Genomic DNA, 17,774 nt, shown 5'->3' on the forward strand with positions numbered 1-17,774 from the left:
TAAAACCATGTCCTGGTTGGTGGAGTAGAAGATCAGTAAAGCAAATTTTATTATTAATAGGACCATCTGCCTGAAATTAAAGTCTATCATGGGTTGAGGGAATAAATCTTTTTGGTGTATTATTCTCAAAAGACATGCCTCTATGTAGACCCCAAAGGCTTTCCATAGTTGGCTCACAGCTACATATTACTTTTATTTCTGGAAAGCAGGATCCTAAATTAAATTGCCTGCTCAAAGTTACAGCTACTTGTTTGGGCAGGAGATGATCGGGAATCTTTTACAAGATTATCAGGAAGCATGGCAAACATATCACACATGACAGTGTTGTCAAGATGGGAGCCAAATTTGGGAAAGACGACTCTTTTTATGTTTGTAAAGAAATGGCAATCATGTAGAGAAAGTTTGGTAAATAAAGTTCTGTTCTTAGTTAATTTCCTCATGTATGGAGACTTTTGGGACAACTTGTATTTTATAAATGTGCATCTGTATATGTGCTAATCTGTGCTAAATTGTGATACAATTTCTTAAATGGCTTTAATCTGTTCTCCAAAGATGAATGATCTAGCCATTGTGAGACTGAGTGAGAGAGTGATACAAGTGGGTTGATAGAAATTTGGAGTGAGTTGCTGCATCTAAATTTGCCCATTATACATTCATTATATTTTGCATAAAAGCATGTACCATTGTATTTAATTATCAGCAAAAGAGTATGCAAATACTAACATATCATGTAACAGAACACTGTTAACTAGTTACGCACATCATTACTGTGAACAAACTGCTCTTCTACAGTCATTATTTCTTATATAATATCCGCTATCTAATCTTAATATCTTAATTATCTTAATTTACCATTTACTTTATTTATTTTAGCATATTTTATTTATAGCTCTCTAAATGATAAAAGATTATTAGTAGTAGTAGTAGCAGTTACTAGTAGTAGTAGTTGTAGATTTTTTGTTGTTACCCCCAATACACATGGCTGTGAAACCTGAGCCAGTAAGTGTACCGTGCTCCTCACAGCCAAGCGTTCACGTGACCAGGATGGCCGAGTGGTTAAGGCGTTGGACTTAAGATCCAATGGATATATGTCCTCGTGGGTTCGAACCCCACTCCTGGTATCCGATGTCTTTTAGGGTCTGTGGGAACAGAGAAAAGCAATGTAAAAATGGAGCAAACGTGATCGTTCACTACCCAGGCAGCTGCGAAAGCGGTGCATTTTCAACTAAGAAACTAGTAGAGAAACAAAGAAGCTTCTAGAGAAATGAATGAAAAAATAGAGAAAATAAGCGTTTAGAGATATGAATAAAATAACCCAAAAGAAAAGGCTTCGATTAAAAATCCAATGAAATCCTTCATTTGTAGTTTAAATTATTCTAGAGCAAAATCAGTGTGACCAAAAATAAAAGGGAATTAAAAATAACAGAAAATCTTTTCATTCAGTTAGAGCAAATTTTGTCCGGTTGTTATTTTTATATCTCCAAGTTTGTTTGTTAATTATAATAGACATAATCTGAAAACGAGTACAGTATTTAGTCAATGCAGCACAAGGACATATGCGGTCCTATTGACACTAGATGTCGCTGTTGTTGTATTTGAGCATGACAATGCGCATACAAAGGGTTGAATCTCAAATTCCTTTTTAATTGACATTTATAGTACACTACATACAATTCGGATGCTATAATATCATACCCTATATAGGGCACTCACAATGGGAGAAGGAAAAGATTTGGAGTTCAGCTAAGGTGGGTACGACAAACCAACTGACAGGAAGTGGCGGATGAGTTTCGTCCACACCTTTTCCGGTTTTTCATTCGGCGCTTGAGAGGCGGCTGCCTGCTGGGGCGAACGTAGGAGCAAAGCCTATTATAGAATGATGAGCCTCTACAGGTAATGAGAATATACGTTTCGATTATATTTTCGGGTGTATGAGAGTGTTTTTATATAGCAGTTGATCTTGTCGAATTTCTGTAACAGTGTGTTGTACTGAGCGAGCTTGGGCTGTTCGGCTAGCTTAACGGCTAGCTGGCTAAAACGGTTAGCTTGGCTAAGTTGTGCTCTGGCACTCCGGCTGTCTGACTTGCCTCCCTGTCTCATTCTCACAGAGGGACGGCGGGAGGAATTCACACACAGGACGCTTGAAATCGGTGCACATCGACTCCCCGATGACAGCTGGTGGGGCAGGAAAAAATTAAAGCTTCCCCGACGGGCCTTTGAATGCTTTCTCTACCTCTAGCCGAGAAAAGACGGGGGGAAAAAAGAAGCTCTGAGCCGCGCGTCGTTCACACGTAAAGAGGAAGTGGAAGAAGCACAGTGAAGGCTGCTCCAGGCCTCAGCCGGATTTCTGACAGCTCCAATACCATGTTTAAGGCTGCTTTAACGTCTTAATTATCTTAATCGTGAGGATTACTGGGCGTTTGAGTTATTGCAGGTGTGGCAACAGTCGAGGTTTCATTCCCAGTTTGAAAACTGTGGTGCCTGAACGCTAAGGAGACCCTTACACACCTTACTGCTGCTAGCTGTGATTATGAGCCGTGTGACAGATTTACATCCTTTTATTAACTAGTTCACATCCTGCTTCTGAATTGCCATTTCTATTCTTGCGGACTGAAGTTACGTCTATCTTAACTGCCTTTAGAACCTGCTCCTCTGGGAGTTGACTCATAGTTCATGTTAACTGACCAACCGGCATACTCGCAAAGCAACTGGTCCTACTTGATAAAGTCTATCCAGCAGCGATTCTATTATACTTTCAGGTAACATTGCCTGTTGAACGTATTCTTTTTTTAAATTAGGGTGAAGGAGATATTTATGAACTATTCAAAAGATGGGGAAGATGCTGTCAAAGATATTTGGTAACAAGGAGATGAGGATATTGATGTTGGGCTTGGATGCAGCAGGCAAAACCACCATCCTTTACAAACTGAAACTGGGCCAATCAGTGACCACGATTCCGACGGTGGGTTTCAACGTGGAGACGGTGACCTACAAGAACGTCAAGTTCAACGTGTGGGATGTGGGAGGCCAGGACAAGATCCGCCCACTGTGGCGCCACTACTACACAGGCACGCAAGGCTTAATCTTTGTGGTGGATTGCGCAGACAGGGATCGCATTGACGAGGCCCGACAGGAGCTGCACCGCATCATCAATGACCGTGAGATGCGGGACGCCATTATCCTGATTTTCGCCAACAAGCAGGATCTGCCTGATGCCATGAAGCCACATGAGATCCAGGAGAAGCTTGGACTCACACGCATCAGAGACCGCAACTGGTACGTGCAGCCTTCGTGCGCTACCACAGGTGACGGACTGTATGAAGGCTTGACGTGGCTCACCTCTAATTACAAATCTTAATGACCGCTTGCTTTGGCCTGGACTATTTTAGTTAAGAAGGAAAAAAAAAAAAATTCCAAGGAATAAACTTAACAACAGTTACTTCAGTATGCGCAAAAAGTTTGAATTATATTTTCATTTATTTTTTTGATTGTTGAAATGACCCCTTAACTAATAATTTATATCTTTTGAATGAGATTGGGTTTGCTTGCTTTGTAGCTTGGCCACCTTCCTTAATTAACTGTTGTTTAAAGTATTTCTGATTTTTTTCTTAATGCAGAATCTATATTTTTTTTCCTAATGATGTAGGGCTTTCTATTTCTGATTCATTCTTTCGTTTTGATTTCATTTTTGGTTAAAAACCTATTCTTTTTGGAACCTTTCTGTCTGTCGTCTGTGTTTTTGGAGTCTGTGTGAGGAAGAAAAGAAGAAAAAAAAAAATGAAGGTCTGTCTCCTGCAAATAGTCCTTGGATGTGGTGTATTAAGAAAGCTTATTAATAAGCGAGATGTTTCAGACCGTAGGACAGTCTTACTGACAAAATTGTAACAAATTCAATAGCCGATTGTGTCACCGGTTAAACTTTACCATTGTCATGATGTCCCTGGCATCGCAAAATGGTTAAACTGTAAATGACCCCATGAAACATTTATTATATGCAAGTCTATGATATTTACTCTGGAAGGAGCACATGACATTCATAAACTGTTTAAAAAGGAAAAAAAAATAACCACGACAACAGTAATAATAATAATCTACATCACGCTGTCACATGGTTCAAAATCGAACCCTGGGGTTTCTTTATTGTCATGTAGCCCAAAAGTCAAGTAAAGCAGCTGAATACCTTTTATTTTGTAATCCATTAAGACCTTTTTTGTACCACTTAGGCTAATTTCAGTCTACGAGTATGTCAGTTGAAGTCATGAAGTCATGTGTCTTCACAGTGTGGGATTGTTACCCTCTTGCATTTCCACCGTAGTGCTTGCATCAGAGTGAACTGAACTTGCCATAGAAATGGGGGATCTTTCACATGACTCATTTTTCTCATTGCTTTACTCATTTCAAAAACCATTGTACAGAGACTGATTGTAATTGTAACATCTAATTAAACTTAGACATTTTAAAGATTTTACTTTATTCTTGTTTCGATCCATTTTTCAGACCTTGAAAGTAATTTCTTAACTGAGTTACGTACAGGGATTTTTTTTTTGTGTGACAGAATTTAAAGACTGAAATGAGTGAGGGGAAATTCTGAACAAACTTTTAGGTGGTTATGTGCTCATTATCTGAGTCCTGGTTTGTCTGTAAATGGAAAGCTGTTTCAGGATCTATTTTATAGTGATTTACAAAATGGGATCAGGATGAAAACCTAAGAAAGAGTTGTAGGAATGTAAAGAATTCCTCAATTCAGGTTTAATATTTGACTTCACTCTTGGCTGAATGCTGTTCATTAACCTTCAGGGAAAATATGGGCTTTAGTTAAGCTGCTGTGAGTGGGATCTGATGCTGTGCATATTGAGTAGAGAAGTTTAAGGGGAACTTTATCTCTGCTGGCGTCATAGTTTCACCTTACTAAGCGCTCTCGTCTTCTTTGAAAACAGGATGCGTCCCTGTTAGTCCCCAAAGGCCACACAGCTGCTAAAGTGCTTCACACAGAGAAAACTGATGGGAAGCTGCTGGTGTGCAGCACAAATGTTTGTACTGCTGCTGACACAGCTGTTATTGCCAAGTTCTTGACCCACTTGTTGAGCCATCCACCATTTTGAACGCATGAACAAGTGAATCAGTCAACTGCCTTTTTCCTCTTCCTCCTCACACCAAAACAAGGAAGCGGTCTCACCTGACTTCCTCATGATGTTGCTGGCTGAGCTTATGACTCGCTGCCAGTTGCGAAGTCTAAACAGTAAGAGATAATTATACTCATCTGCAGTCTTTTAAACTGCTTTTCATGCATGAGCTGCCAAATTGTTCCCTTGAGGGGTTAGAGTTGGGTGAAAAGAAACATTCACGCCACGTTGTTGCTGAACTTCGCTTTAAACTGAAATATTGAAATACACTTGATAGAAAGTTGGACTGTTCCATTTATAATTAACTGAATTGCCACTGAATTGCAAAACTGTAATAACAGAAAGAAATCTGGTATATACAGAGGATATGTACATAGCTGCATACATATGCAGAACATGCATGAAAGACTATAGTTTACTTTTATGGCTAAATATTTTGAGTGCGTTTGTCAAGGCCAGGGTTTGTCAAGGAATTAAGGAAAGCTCTTTAACAGTAATGCATGTAAAATATATCACGGATCCCTCAGTCGAGCCCGCCCAGAATTTTATGATTTTTTTTAATTGTAGAAATGATGAAAAAATCACGGAAACACCATGATATTCAAAAGAGTGCAGTTTTTCTTAAAATTAGTGTAGATTTGGGCCAAGATGCGTCATGTGATGTCATCACAACAGGCATTCGGCCCTCGTCAAATCACGTGCATCAAATGTGAATAGAGGTATTAGAGGAAGTAATTACATGTGTCTTCACTGGTGTACTTTCCTGTGCTTTAAATAGTTTTCTCCAAAAAAAGAAAACTTTCTGCAAGGTGCGAATTTTGATAAAAAACCAACAAAATCAAGCATTTTTGGCTGTAACAATTAAAAACAAACAAAGAGTAAACAAAAAAGGAGGCATGTATTGTGAACATTAATACATTTTATTTTGATACACTTGCATAACCCACTTGTATTAAATTTATTAAATGCTTGCTGACTTTTATATGCATAATTATGTTATTAATGGTGGGGCTGTGGGTTTTATTACTGTAAGAAAATGAGAAAATCATGAAGCCCCAGGCTGTTTCATGGTCCCCTGGTGATCCCCAGTCTTCGCTTGGGTCTAAACAACAATTTGTGAATTGTTTTGCATTTTCTATAAACTGTACAGTCTGTATAAGGTGGTGTAAATGGTCAGTCAAGCTCTAATAACAAGGTTCTAATCAAATGTAGTGCCGTGTGGTTCTGCTGAATTGTTTGCCTCACTTCTGGTGAACATATGATAAAAGTGCACTTTCTATTGATGTTAATGGAGTCTTAAGAGAATCAGAAGCTTGTCTCTTTTATCAGCACAAAGATTTTTTTTCCACAGGTGGAATGTAAAGGCTTGCTGTCAAGAGGAAGTGTGACAAAGACTTTCCAAATAGCTCCACTCGCATCTGAGAGTTTCACTTCCACTTCAGACAGCTGCATGTAACCGTCTAACCCTTTCCAGGCATCAGTGATCCTTTCAAGAGGGCGTTTTCTTAAAATGATTAATTGTAAGCATTATGACCTAGTTGCAAAATATGTCAATTGCCCAAAACCTCATATTAACACACAGTCATGTATTTGCTGCATACTTTGTTCCTTCTATCTCCTTATGCCAGTCATAGATTTTAACGTGTGTGCATGTGCCTATGCAAGAGTAAGTGGAGGGAAGTGGTCATTGTGGTCACACTGTGTGAGAATGGGGTGGGACTGCGTGATGAGAATGATGAGCTTATGATTTCAGCTCTGTATTTAGACTATAATGCCAACTATATGCTTGAGAGAACTCATAAAAAATGTTGGCGGCATTAACACACCCCGGCAATCTCTCTTTTTTTTCTTTTTCTTGAACTAGTTAGGCACAGTGAGCAATAGATAAATGGACACACACAGCAAGTTGAGGCTTAAAGGTGGTGTTACAGAACCTTAATCACTGAGCTTCAACTGTTCTGATTGTTATAATGTTAAGAATTTGTGATAAAAAAAAAAGATGAAGTTGTATGTGAATACTTTGTTCATAACTACAGGTACATCACAAATGAATAGAAAAACCACCATGGTGACTTTATAAGGTGCTTGCACATCATCAGCCAACAGAACAGCTTCAGTGTGCCTCACAGGTTCTGCAAGTCTCTAGAACCATACTGAAAGGATGAACAGACATTCCTTCACTTGGGTGGAGTAATAACTTCATATAGGCTTTCAGTGGTGTTTCTCTCTAAGGGGGCTTTCACACTAGCAGTTTGGTCTGAGACTTGAGAATGATCTACAGGAAACCACCTACATGGACCCAAACCCGAGCACTATGTCGATTGTTTCTTCCATTATAAATTAGCAGGTCAGGAAGAACTGGCTGAAAGAATGGGTTTGATGCTTGTTTGTAGTGTAATGTAGACATGTATCAGATCTTATAGCTGGGTGAGGATCAGACTTTGTGGAGTCTGACTGAAGGAGTGCTTTAGTCCTGCCAAGATTAAACACAACAAGGGGGTGTTTACTATCCCACAAATCATGGTTTGATGCTAAGAAGGACTTTGTGGGATGGCTTGGCTGAACTCTATTTTCGGCAATTATAGGATTAGTTTGATTTCAGTTTTTTTTTCCACTCAGGGAGTGTTTCCTTAATGCCAGCCTAGTTGAACTACATCCAGAATCTTCAGTGCACTCTGGGAAACTGATATGAGTTACAGTGTTACAGGCAGCAGAGATAGGCTTTGACTTCACATGGACGAGGGTGTGCCCATGCCACCTATCAGATAACCTTACACGCTATCTGTGTCCTGTCAGTTAGCAGTGTGAAAATGTATCTCTGGCTGGCCGAAAGCTGTATCAGGTTGATTTGTTGTCCACAGGTTTGGCTCCATGGAGGGAGGATACATTTCGAAGGTACAGCTTTTTGTTCTTTGTAAGCCATAGCATACAGAATTGGCTGAGTTGGTAATGTAGCAGTGGGCGTCCTGTAGTGTTTGCATTCCTAAACCTGACCTTGGCCTTGCTCAGTTACAGATGTTCTCAGATGACACTGGTAATAGAGAGGCGAGGATTGGAAAAAGACAGAGAACAGGAAAGACAACAGAAGGTCGTGGGCTGCCAGCTTGACATTTTTAAAGGAAGATGATAAAAACTGAACTATGTCTCTTTCTTTTTCTGTCTCCTGAATCTACATACTGCTAAATCACAGTATTTTGTTGAAGGAAAAGTGACAGGTGTTAGAATCACAGACGAACCTTATCAATATCTATGTCCTTAAACATGTACACACTCTTTTTCATTTCCTTCATTTGTTTTTTACACATAAAAGAAATACTGTGTGAATGAGCATTTCTAAGGGAATGTCTGGAATTCTTATGCTGGATTTCCTGAGAGGAAAAAGACAATGAATGGGGAAGCCGCAAAGAGGAAGGGGGCCGGTCCAGCTGTATAAAAAAAAAAAACTTCCTATCCTACTGTATGGAGCTCAAAGCTCACAGATGAAATCTGGACAGTGAGTGATGTTTCATTATCCGTTCCTGCCACGTGCTGAGTGCAAAAGAACCAAATACTAATGTTCTTAACCTTCTATTGTTGTATTGGAGACCTCCTTTAATCTTTCCAATACGTATTCATCCTTTTACATGTCTACAGAATGCTCCATAGCTATGCATTCTATAACCTGCAGCACTGTATTCAGTATTTGTTCTCAATGGGTATGACTCCAGTCGTGGAGTTTTGTGTGGTTGCTCACCCTGGTTTAAGGGTGTAACCAGCCAGACGTTTTTGTTTCGATGTGTGTAACACGCATTCACTGCAAGCCCTGTTTGCTTGACCTGTTGCTGAGGAAACGTTCTGACAGGATTGCTACTGCATGCTTTGAGTGAGTAATTTACACCAGGTTTTGTGGATCAGTGCCATAGGTGGAGCCTGGTTTCTGTCTTTAAAGCCAAATGTTAGTACTTAAGGAGGAAACAATTTGTTGTCTTCCATCAAATGAACATCATCTCATCACCAGACAGTCAAAAAATGTATGTTAATCCAAGCTCCAGATAATAAAACTGTGTATGCTTACGTATCTTGCTTCTATCAAAAATACTTTCAGAAGAATGTATAAAAATGTACATTTCATGGTGTCTTTGAAATCATAAGAATGTGTGTGAAATCTGTTAATGTCACTGTGGCTAAATATTGGTGAACAAACCAATGATGAAAAAAAACAACAACTTCTTTTTAAGCCTTTGACCTACTTCAGTGTCTCACCTTTAAGAACCATAAATACTGAATGCTGAGTGATAGCTGAGCATTTACCGCCGTGGGCTACTGATTGGAAGGTTCTGAGTTCAAAATCCAGTATCACCAAACGGTTACTGTTCAGTCATTAAGCAAGACATCTTAATTGATTGTGTTGAGCAAGTAGGAAATATAACAAAGTCTTGCTAGTTTTCATGACATAGTCAGAGGTGGACAAAGTACACAACTTCCTTACTTGAGTAAAAGTACAGATACTACTGGTCAAACATTACTCCATTACAAGTAAAAGTTGTAAAGACAGGTTTTTACTTAAGTAAAAGTACAGAAGTACTAGTTTTTAAAAGTACTTAAGTATCGAAAGTAAAAAGTAAATGTCAACGCATTGTTTTTTGTTGCACTGTTGTATGTAATACTTAGAGTACCTTTTGTAGCAACCTTGTGAATATACTGACCAGTTTGTAGTATCTGTTGAATTAAAAGCTTTTAGAATGTTACAAAACCTATAGAAATTAAACAACTGAATTGACAAAAAAGATGGGTATAATCATTTTCATTTTTGTTTAACACTCCTACCACCCCCAACAAAAAAGTACAGGTACATCTCAAAAAATTAGAATATCATGAAAAAGGTCAATATTTTTTGTCAGTTTGTCAGTTCAGAAAGTGAAACCCATATATTATATAGATTCATTACACATTGAGTGAAATATTTCAAGCCTTTATTTCTTGAAATTGTGATGATTATGGCTTACAGATAAGGAAAACCCAAAATTCTGTGTCTCAGAAAATTAGAATATTGTGAAAAAGTTCAATATTGGAAAGTCATGGTGTTACACCCTAATCAGCTAATTACCTCCAAACACCTGCAAAGGTTTCCTGAGCTTTTAAATGGTCTCTCAGTCTACAGCAACACTGCTTTAACAAAGAGTTATATATATTTCCACATTTCATTTAAGTTCATGCAGTTTTAATATGCATTTACACCATTCTCAAGGCTCCTCCCTCCTGTGGGCAATATTATCCATTAGAGTGTGCATCGTTCTGCACTTTGAATTTCTACTGGAAGTAGTAGACCATCCAGGAATATTTGGAATACTCTTTTCAGTATACTACGATTTAGGGAATACTAATTCTAATTTTGAATACTATTTAGGACTATTTTTTACAATTTCATAGTATGAGAATTTGGACGCAGAATACGTTTTTGTGTGTTAACTCACATCATTACCAATGTGTTGGTGGTGTATAATATACAAAGCATATCTTCGTCCATTTTGCCAGCAATTGATCAATTGAGTTCAAAAAATTACGGTAAACCATTGAACTTTACGACAGGTGATGCTACAAGAGTGAAAAAAAATCATCCTCTGAATAACGTAACTACTTTCTATTCGATGACCTGGACAGAAATGTAGTGGAGTAAAAAGTAGAATATTTGTCTTTCAAATGGAGTTAAGATAAAGTAAGAAGTATCCAGAAAAAATAACACAAAAGTAAAGTACAGATACTCAAAAAGTGTACTCAAGTACAGTACTCAAGTAAATGTACTTCTTTACTGTCCACCTCTGGACATAGTGAATGTCATGATTTGATCAAACTGGATATTTACATTTTATTGTGAAATGATTCAGTGAATCATATAACAACCCCATACCTGCTGCTCATGGAGATATACAGTACATGTGGCAGGAATGATAAAGGGCCCTTTGACCTGCTCCTCTAACACACTGTAATGCCAATCTATGTGTGTGATCAACCATACCCAGTAGATTAGGCAAAATATTATACTGCTGAAGTGAAAAAAAACAGGCCAACCTGATAAATGTCTGCTTTCTGAACACATAATCCTGTCCTCATCAACTGCATTCACCTGTTATTTATGATTGATCTGTTTTAGTTGAACTGTTTTATTCGGAAATCTCAACTGATGTACTCAATTTGCAGTTTCTCCACTACATACCAGGATTGAAAAGTTATACAGCAAATCATTCTCCTGCTTGTATATTGGAATCGTCCTCCTGCATTCCTGCTGCCTATGGCCATGGAGTTTATCATCTCTCTTCAGAGTTTTAGCAGTAATTGTCCTACCCCGCTCATAAACACAACATACCATTGCTCTTCATTTGACACAGGAAGTGGTTTATAGTTAGCTCTCTTCCTGTTGTAGCTCAGAAGCTTGAATGGAGCCATCTGTGTTAGCTGAATCCATGCAGTCGGCAGTGATGGAGACTGCTTACTTGCTTGTGGTTCATAATGAATTAGAGCCTGCTTTTCCATTGAAAAACTGGCTGAAAATGTCTTCATGATCCAGCCAAATGACTTCTGGGTCATTTATAAAATGTAGAATAAAAAAGCCAAGCTATGACTCATGTTCCATGTGACTTTTTATGGGGTTTGAGAAGAAGAATTTGGCTAAAATATTAGATGTGTGAAAGTAGATCTGAATCACCAGAGATGCAGAAGTGCAGTTAAAATCTGTAAAAATAGATCTACACCTATATCTATATATAAAATCTATGAATATATTGACAGCTAGCTAGCAGTATTCAACTAGCTAGTATGACTAGAGTTATCATGCTAGCTAACGTGAGAGATTCACTAAGTTAGTTAGATAAGCTAAATGTTTGTTTTATGTTACATGTTTTCACACATTCCTTGGTAAAAGAGATACTAATTTACCTCCAGTAACTAAAATCAATGCCAAGACAGGCGTCACGGTCCTGGTGTGGTTAATAATGCTGGCTAGCAGATTCATGGTCTCCAGTTTGATCCTGAGCTCAGATTACTGCTTGTTTAGCAGGTTCTCCCCTTATTCATGTAAGTTTCCTTCATGTTCTCTGGTTTCCTCCCACCTCTCAAAAACTTGCTAGTACTTTGTGTGTGGAGTTGCGTCTCATCCAGGTTGTAAATCTTGTCTGATACTCTGTGTTCCTGGGTAGGTTCTTGATCCACCACAACCCTGACCAGGATAAACTGAAGATAAATAATTGATTTACTTACTTTATCTTTTCTATTTCTACGTTTACCACAGTATTTACTTTGATGAGTTAGTGCACTGTTACTTGAGTAAAGAATTACCTCATTTGTCTGAATTATACACACTCCCATCTCTGAGTATCTCTTATGTGGATAACCACTCCGTTTTCAAACGTTGTTGTATGTGTCGCAAAATAGCCCCATCCGTCAATACACACTCGTCTCCGGTGCAGTAAATACAGTAAAATTTCCCTGCTTTCTGAGTCATTATTTGCACTATTGCAGGCATTTGGCTTGGCTGTCTCTCTGTGCAAACAGAACAAGAGCTGATTTATATTTGCTGTACAATGCCAATAGTCTTCCGCAAAGAGCTCAGTAGGAACAGCTGCAGCAGACAGGGCGGGAGGAGAGTTTGGCTCTTTGCTCTGGTACTGAGGACGCAAAGGGAGAGGGATCCGACTGGGAGCAATTGTCTTCAGTATGATATTGAAATGCTGAGCCATTTTGGCCAGAGACTTGAGAAAAGACAAGCTCTCTGTTGCCAAGCCCTGGTGCCAAGTGTAAGTGAATAAATTCATTCTGACAGAGATTTGAGACACATTTATTTTGCTTTATTAAAAGGTCTCTATATGTCTTATTGGTATGTCTTATGAGTTATAGACAGGATAACATTAATTTTTATAAACAGCCATAAACAAGTACTGTTAGTACTCGCTCCTTGGCTAAGAATGAGTATTGATTAAATTTGACTAAAACTATGTTGAACACTAATGACCGACGAAGTCATAAAACAAAAAAATGGGGCTGCACAGTGGATCTGTGGGTAGCACTGCCGCCTCACTGCTACAGGATCCCAGGTTCAATCCCGAGCTCTTTTTTCATTTCACATATTCTCCCTGTGACTGTGTGGGTCCCCTCCAGCTTCTCCAGCTTCCTCCTACCTCCCAGAAACATGGCACTAGGTGGATTGGTCTAAATTGCCCTTAGTTGTGAATGAATGTATGAATGTGCATTCAGTGTGTATCTTGGGATACGCTCGATATCCTCCATTATCTTGACTGGGATAAATGAATGCCATTTTAATGCATCGGCTACAAGCAAATACAAAACCCAGTTGAATAGATGCCTGATTTTCTTAGAATATGAGTTAATTCAGCATATGGTAAGTGTTTTACACACAATACAGTACTGTTTTACAGTACAATTTGCCTATAAAACACAAGAAAATAAAATATCAAACTCTCCACATTCTACATATCGACAGTCTGGCCAGCATCTCTCAAAGAACTGCTCCTCCTCGTACTGTAAACATGAGTAGTTGCTCTTATGTCTGTGTGTGTGTATATATATATATATATATATATATATATATATATATATATGTGTGTGTGTGTGTGTGTGTGTGTGTGTGTGTGTGTGTGTGTGTACTACTCCAGAATCACATGTAATGTAATAACAGCAAATCATTTAGACACAACTGCTACACCACCGATAGTGGCTGGTGAGGAAGCAGCTCCAATCGTCTCCAGACTGATTTGCTTCACCGTCTGTATTTTAAATATGAGCATTCCTGTCTAAGCCACCAAATTCATTTTGGCAGAGTTGCTTTACTAATATAATTTATAACTGCTGTCTGATATTGCTCCTTCTCCAACACACAGATACTACACATAGATGAGGTCAGCTGAGTTCAAGTTTTCTGCTAAAATGTCTGTGACACATCTGTTTTGGAATCCAAGACTATTTTTAATCACTCAGTTCCCATTTCTATTTTGGAGGCTGCGTTTTAAATCGGGGGTGTGATGAGATTGGCTTTTTCCGGAGCATTCCTTCTGAGCTAAACAATGACTCCTCTGTGCTCAGACATGAAGCGTGAGATGGCTGATCATGGACCTGCTCTGCTGCTTGACTCATAATGAATACGCCATGTGTGAGAGAGGGTCGTCTGATCACAGATCATCCAAGTGAAGGATGTTTTCCCTGCACTGACCTGTAGGTGATCATGAACACTAAGATTTCATTGCTCAGCCACTATTCTCCGTATGGAAAGTCTTCTGTGTGTATTCCCTGCTGAGTCAGCACAGGCTTTGCTTACAACTTTGTCTCAGATCCTTGCCAGATTGTCTCCACTCATCTTTCTCCTCTGACTTGACCAGCCCACTGAGCACAATATTGTGCTTATACATTCTCACCGACACTGATACTGTGTGGCAAACTGATTTGTGTGATATGGACAGGGACTATGAGTGTGTCTGAGAGATGACCTCATTAAAATGGAATTTAGTATTGGACCGTAACAACTCTGCCGTGTCAATGTGTGTGCTGACAGCTTTGTGACTACCCTATGATTCACTAGTGAACAGAGCTTCTCACTACATCTGTTTGTGTGCGAAAGCATATTTAACACGCAGCAGTTGCCAGTCTGTTGCAAGGCCTGAGCAAAAACTCCATATGATGTCACAGTCCACCAATCAGAGACACAGATGGCCTGTGATGTTAAACAGAATGTCATAATTTCTGTGAATTTAATCTGATCAGCATAGTGGGTTAACTCATTTACGTGGTATCACTTCAAAGCGTTTTATATACAGCAAATATATATTTATTTAAAACTTTTTTAAAGTTGTTCATTTGCCTCTGTTAACCCTTCAAGCACTTCTTAGCACCACACCTCTATCACTAATACAGCAAAGTGTCCTATTTGGATATCATTTCCCTAACAGGTTTCTGTGTAAATGAGGTGGAATCTTTTTTTTTATACTGTATTTGGCCCTGACCACTGTCATTTAAAATGTCCAACAGTCCTCAGGTCTTATCAAATGACCTACAGTGCAAACTTCTGTCACCTAGAGATCAATGCCCTAAGTGTGTCAAAACCAAACACATGGGTTTTCTCTTTGTGCCACTACAAGTAGCGTTGTGTAGCTTCTACCATTCTGGCTATTGTGTTTCTGAGCAACTTTTGATCTCTTACATCTAAAGCCTCAAAGAGAGGAAATGTGGGTTTCCCTTAGTAACTGTTGTCAAGGAAGTGAGTTGTAATGGGGGTTACATGCGTCATATCTGATCTACAATCAGATCATTATTTTAATTTATTTATTTAAATAAAGGATTAAAGGTTACGACTGTTAAAACAGCAAGGCCATAGGACTTTAGAAAGTGTGTTCAATTGACAATGTGTTTAATAATGCTCATTATACACTTCAAATACACATACATGTTCACATGGTAATGTTACTGACATGCTCTGCAACAGTGGGAGAATTTACATCATGAATGCCACCTGTCGGTTATAGAGAATATGAGGGGGGAAAAATAAGTTTAAACATGTTCACTTGTATCCAATTTCAAATGAACACATTTCTAATTAATGTCAAATTTTATTTCACTAATCTGTCCCCACCACAGCAGAAAGAATTAATAAGACTGTAGTTTTATACTAAATATAGTAACCAATACCCTAGTGTGAGTGTCTGAGCTGGAAATATGAGCTGATGTGAAGTAATATCACTGTGATCATCTTAACCAGATCAATTAAATCTACCCTTTTGTTAAGCTGTGGGATATCACTGAGCAAAAATATCTCATGCTAATATTTAAGGTGAACCACTGAACCACTTCTCTGCAGGGTTGGAAAATGCATTATGTTTTTTTTTTTGTCTTCTTCCTTTATTAGCTCTTTATCCTCTTTTTGGTGAGAGGAAAACGTTCCCAGCAAGAGAAAAATCCTTTAGTTGTGGATTTTTTGTGCTTTACTTTTCAGAGTGAGGGAATAGTAGGCCAATATTTTTTTTCACCATCAGGAAGGCTTTATGAAGAGATGTGGTTTATGGAACTCATTATGATGTTTCTTTTCCTCAGTTAGTTCACACGTCTGCATGGTTTGAGCCAGCATGGCTTTTAAACAAAGCATGACCTAATGGCAAAAAAATGAACTGGGCTTCGTAATGATCTTCAAAAACAAATGATACATAAAGGAAATGTCTGAGGTTTTCAACTCCTCCATTATTACTTTGTATAGATGTGGCCTAAATGGTAAGTTGTAAATGGTAATCGATTTATCACTTGTTTTGTGTGTGTGTATGTGGAAAATCTTATCACATTAATCAGATTAGTGGCATGTTGTGTTTTATTGAAGAAAGTGGAGTCCACTTAGTGGGAGTGGATGTCTACAGTGAGGCTGTTCAGCACAGATGGCTCTGCTTGGGTTGTAACCACAGCAGCCTGGGTAACATCACTGTGCTCTCTGGGGCACAGAGTGGCTGATGTCTGCTAACAGGCTGATGACTGGCATCTCAACTTCAGGGAATAGTGGTGCAGCAGACACTGTTTTTGCCACATCTGTTACACATATTCCTCCTGCGCCTGTATGGGTCCTCTCCAGGTAAGTGGACTGGCTATACAAAAATGCTATGAGTGTGTTGTGTGTGTGTGTGTGTGCATGGTGCCCACATCTCCCAGTGTGTGCATTCAACAGCAGTCACTAAAAATGTATGAACTTCAGGGAACTTTCCAGAATATGGCCAAGCATTAATGACATTAAGAGTTGACTAATACAATATTACGTAAATGGAAAGACTGAATCAACTCATCCATAGAGCATTGCCTTGACTTTCTAAAGGATCATTGAAACATATAAACTTATAGCTAAACTCAGAAACAATATAAAATCATATAGCAAATATATATTTATTTAAAACTTTTTTAAAGTTGTTCATTTGCCTCTGTTAACCCTTCAAGCACTTCTTAGCACCACACCTCTATCACTAATACAGCAAAGTGTCCTATTTGGATATCATTTCCCTAACAGGTTTCTGTGTAAATGAGGTGGAATCTTTTTTTTTTTTTATACTGTATTTGGCCCTGACCACTGTCATTTAAAATGTCCAACAGTCCTCAGGTCTTATCAAATGACCTACAGTGCAAACTTGTACTGTGACATTTGAAAAATCATGGTCGCTTTTTAAAAAAATACACTGATACATTCATTTATTTATATTCTATATGGCCATGTACTGTATATGGACACCTGACCATTACATACACAAAAATGTTGCCACAATATTGAAAGCGCAGTTGTGTAGAATGTCTTTATAAGCTGTAACTAAATGAAAAGACCTGATTTTCGAAGGTTGGAGTGGAGGAACTCATGTGAACAGATCTCTGACCTCAACCCTACTGAACTGAACTGGGATGAACTAAAAAGCTGACTGTCTTCCCAGAACAGCAAAGGTCATTATAGTAGTAGGTTAAACAGGGGTCAACTTTAGAATAAGATGTTTCACTGGTACATACAGTATGAGTATGGTGGTCAGGTGTCCACATACTGATAAATTTAAATTTTATGCCCACCAACATCCATTGTTGTTGTTTTTGTTGTTTGATTTTTTGTACATTATTATGTCTCGTGGGTTGGTTGTTTATTGTTGGTGTAATAAAAAA

General features: G+C 38.5%; 1 protein-coding gene and 1 non-coding gene across 2 annotated transcripts; both read left to right on the plus strand.

Annotated features, from left to right (window-relative positions):
* Positions 1 to 1,038: 1,038 nt before the first annotated feature.
* On the plus strand, positions 1,039 to 1,121 carry trnal-uaa (transfer RNA leucine (anticodon UAA)). The gene has a single exon. It is a non-coding gene; the product is annotated as a tRNA-Leu (tRNA).
* A 611-nt stretch (positions 1,122 to 1,732) lies between these two features.
* On the plus strand, positions 1,733 to 4,468 carry arf6b (ADP-ribosylation factor 6b). Its single transcript, XM_058399377.1, has 2 exons — positions 1,733 to 1,893; positions 2,109 to 4,468. Exon 2 carries the CDS (start codon positions 2,831 to 2,833, stop codon positions 3,356 to 3,358), a length of 528 nt encoding a protein of 175 aa, XP_058255360.1. The 5' UTR covers positions 1,733 to 1,893; positions 2,109 to 2,830; the 3' UTR covers positions 3,359 to 4,468.
* The last annotated feature ends 13,306 nt before the right edge of the window (positions 4,469 to 17,774 follow it).

Source organism: Hemibagrus wyckioides, linkage group LG09 (assembly GCF_019097595.1).
Source record: "Hemibagrus wyckioides isolate EC202008001 linkage group LG09, SWU_Hwy_1.0, whole genome shotgun sequence".
NCBI classification, from domain to species: domain Eukaryota; kingdom Metazoa; phylum Chordata; class Actinopteri; order Siluriformes; family Bagridae; genus Hemibagrus; species Hemibagrus wyckioides.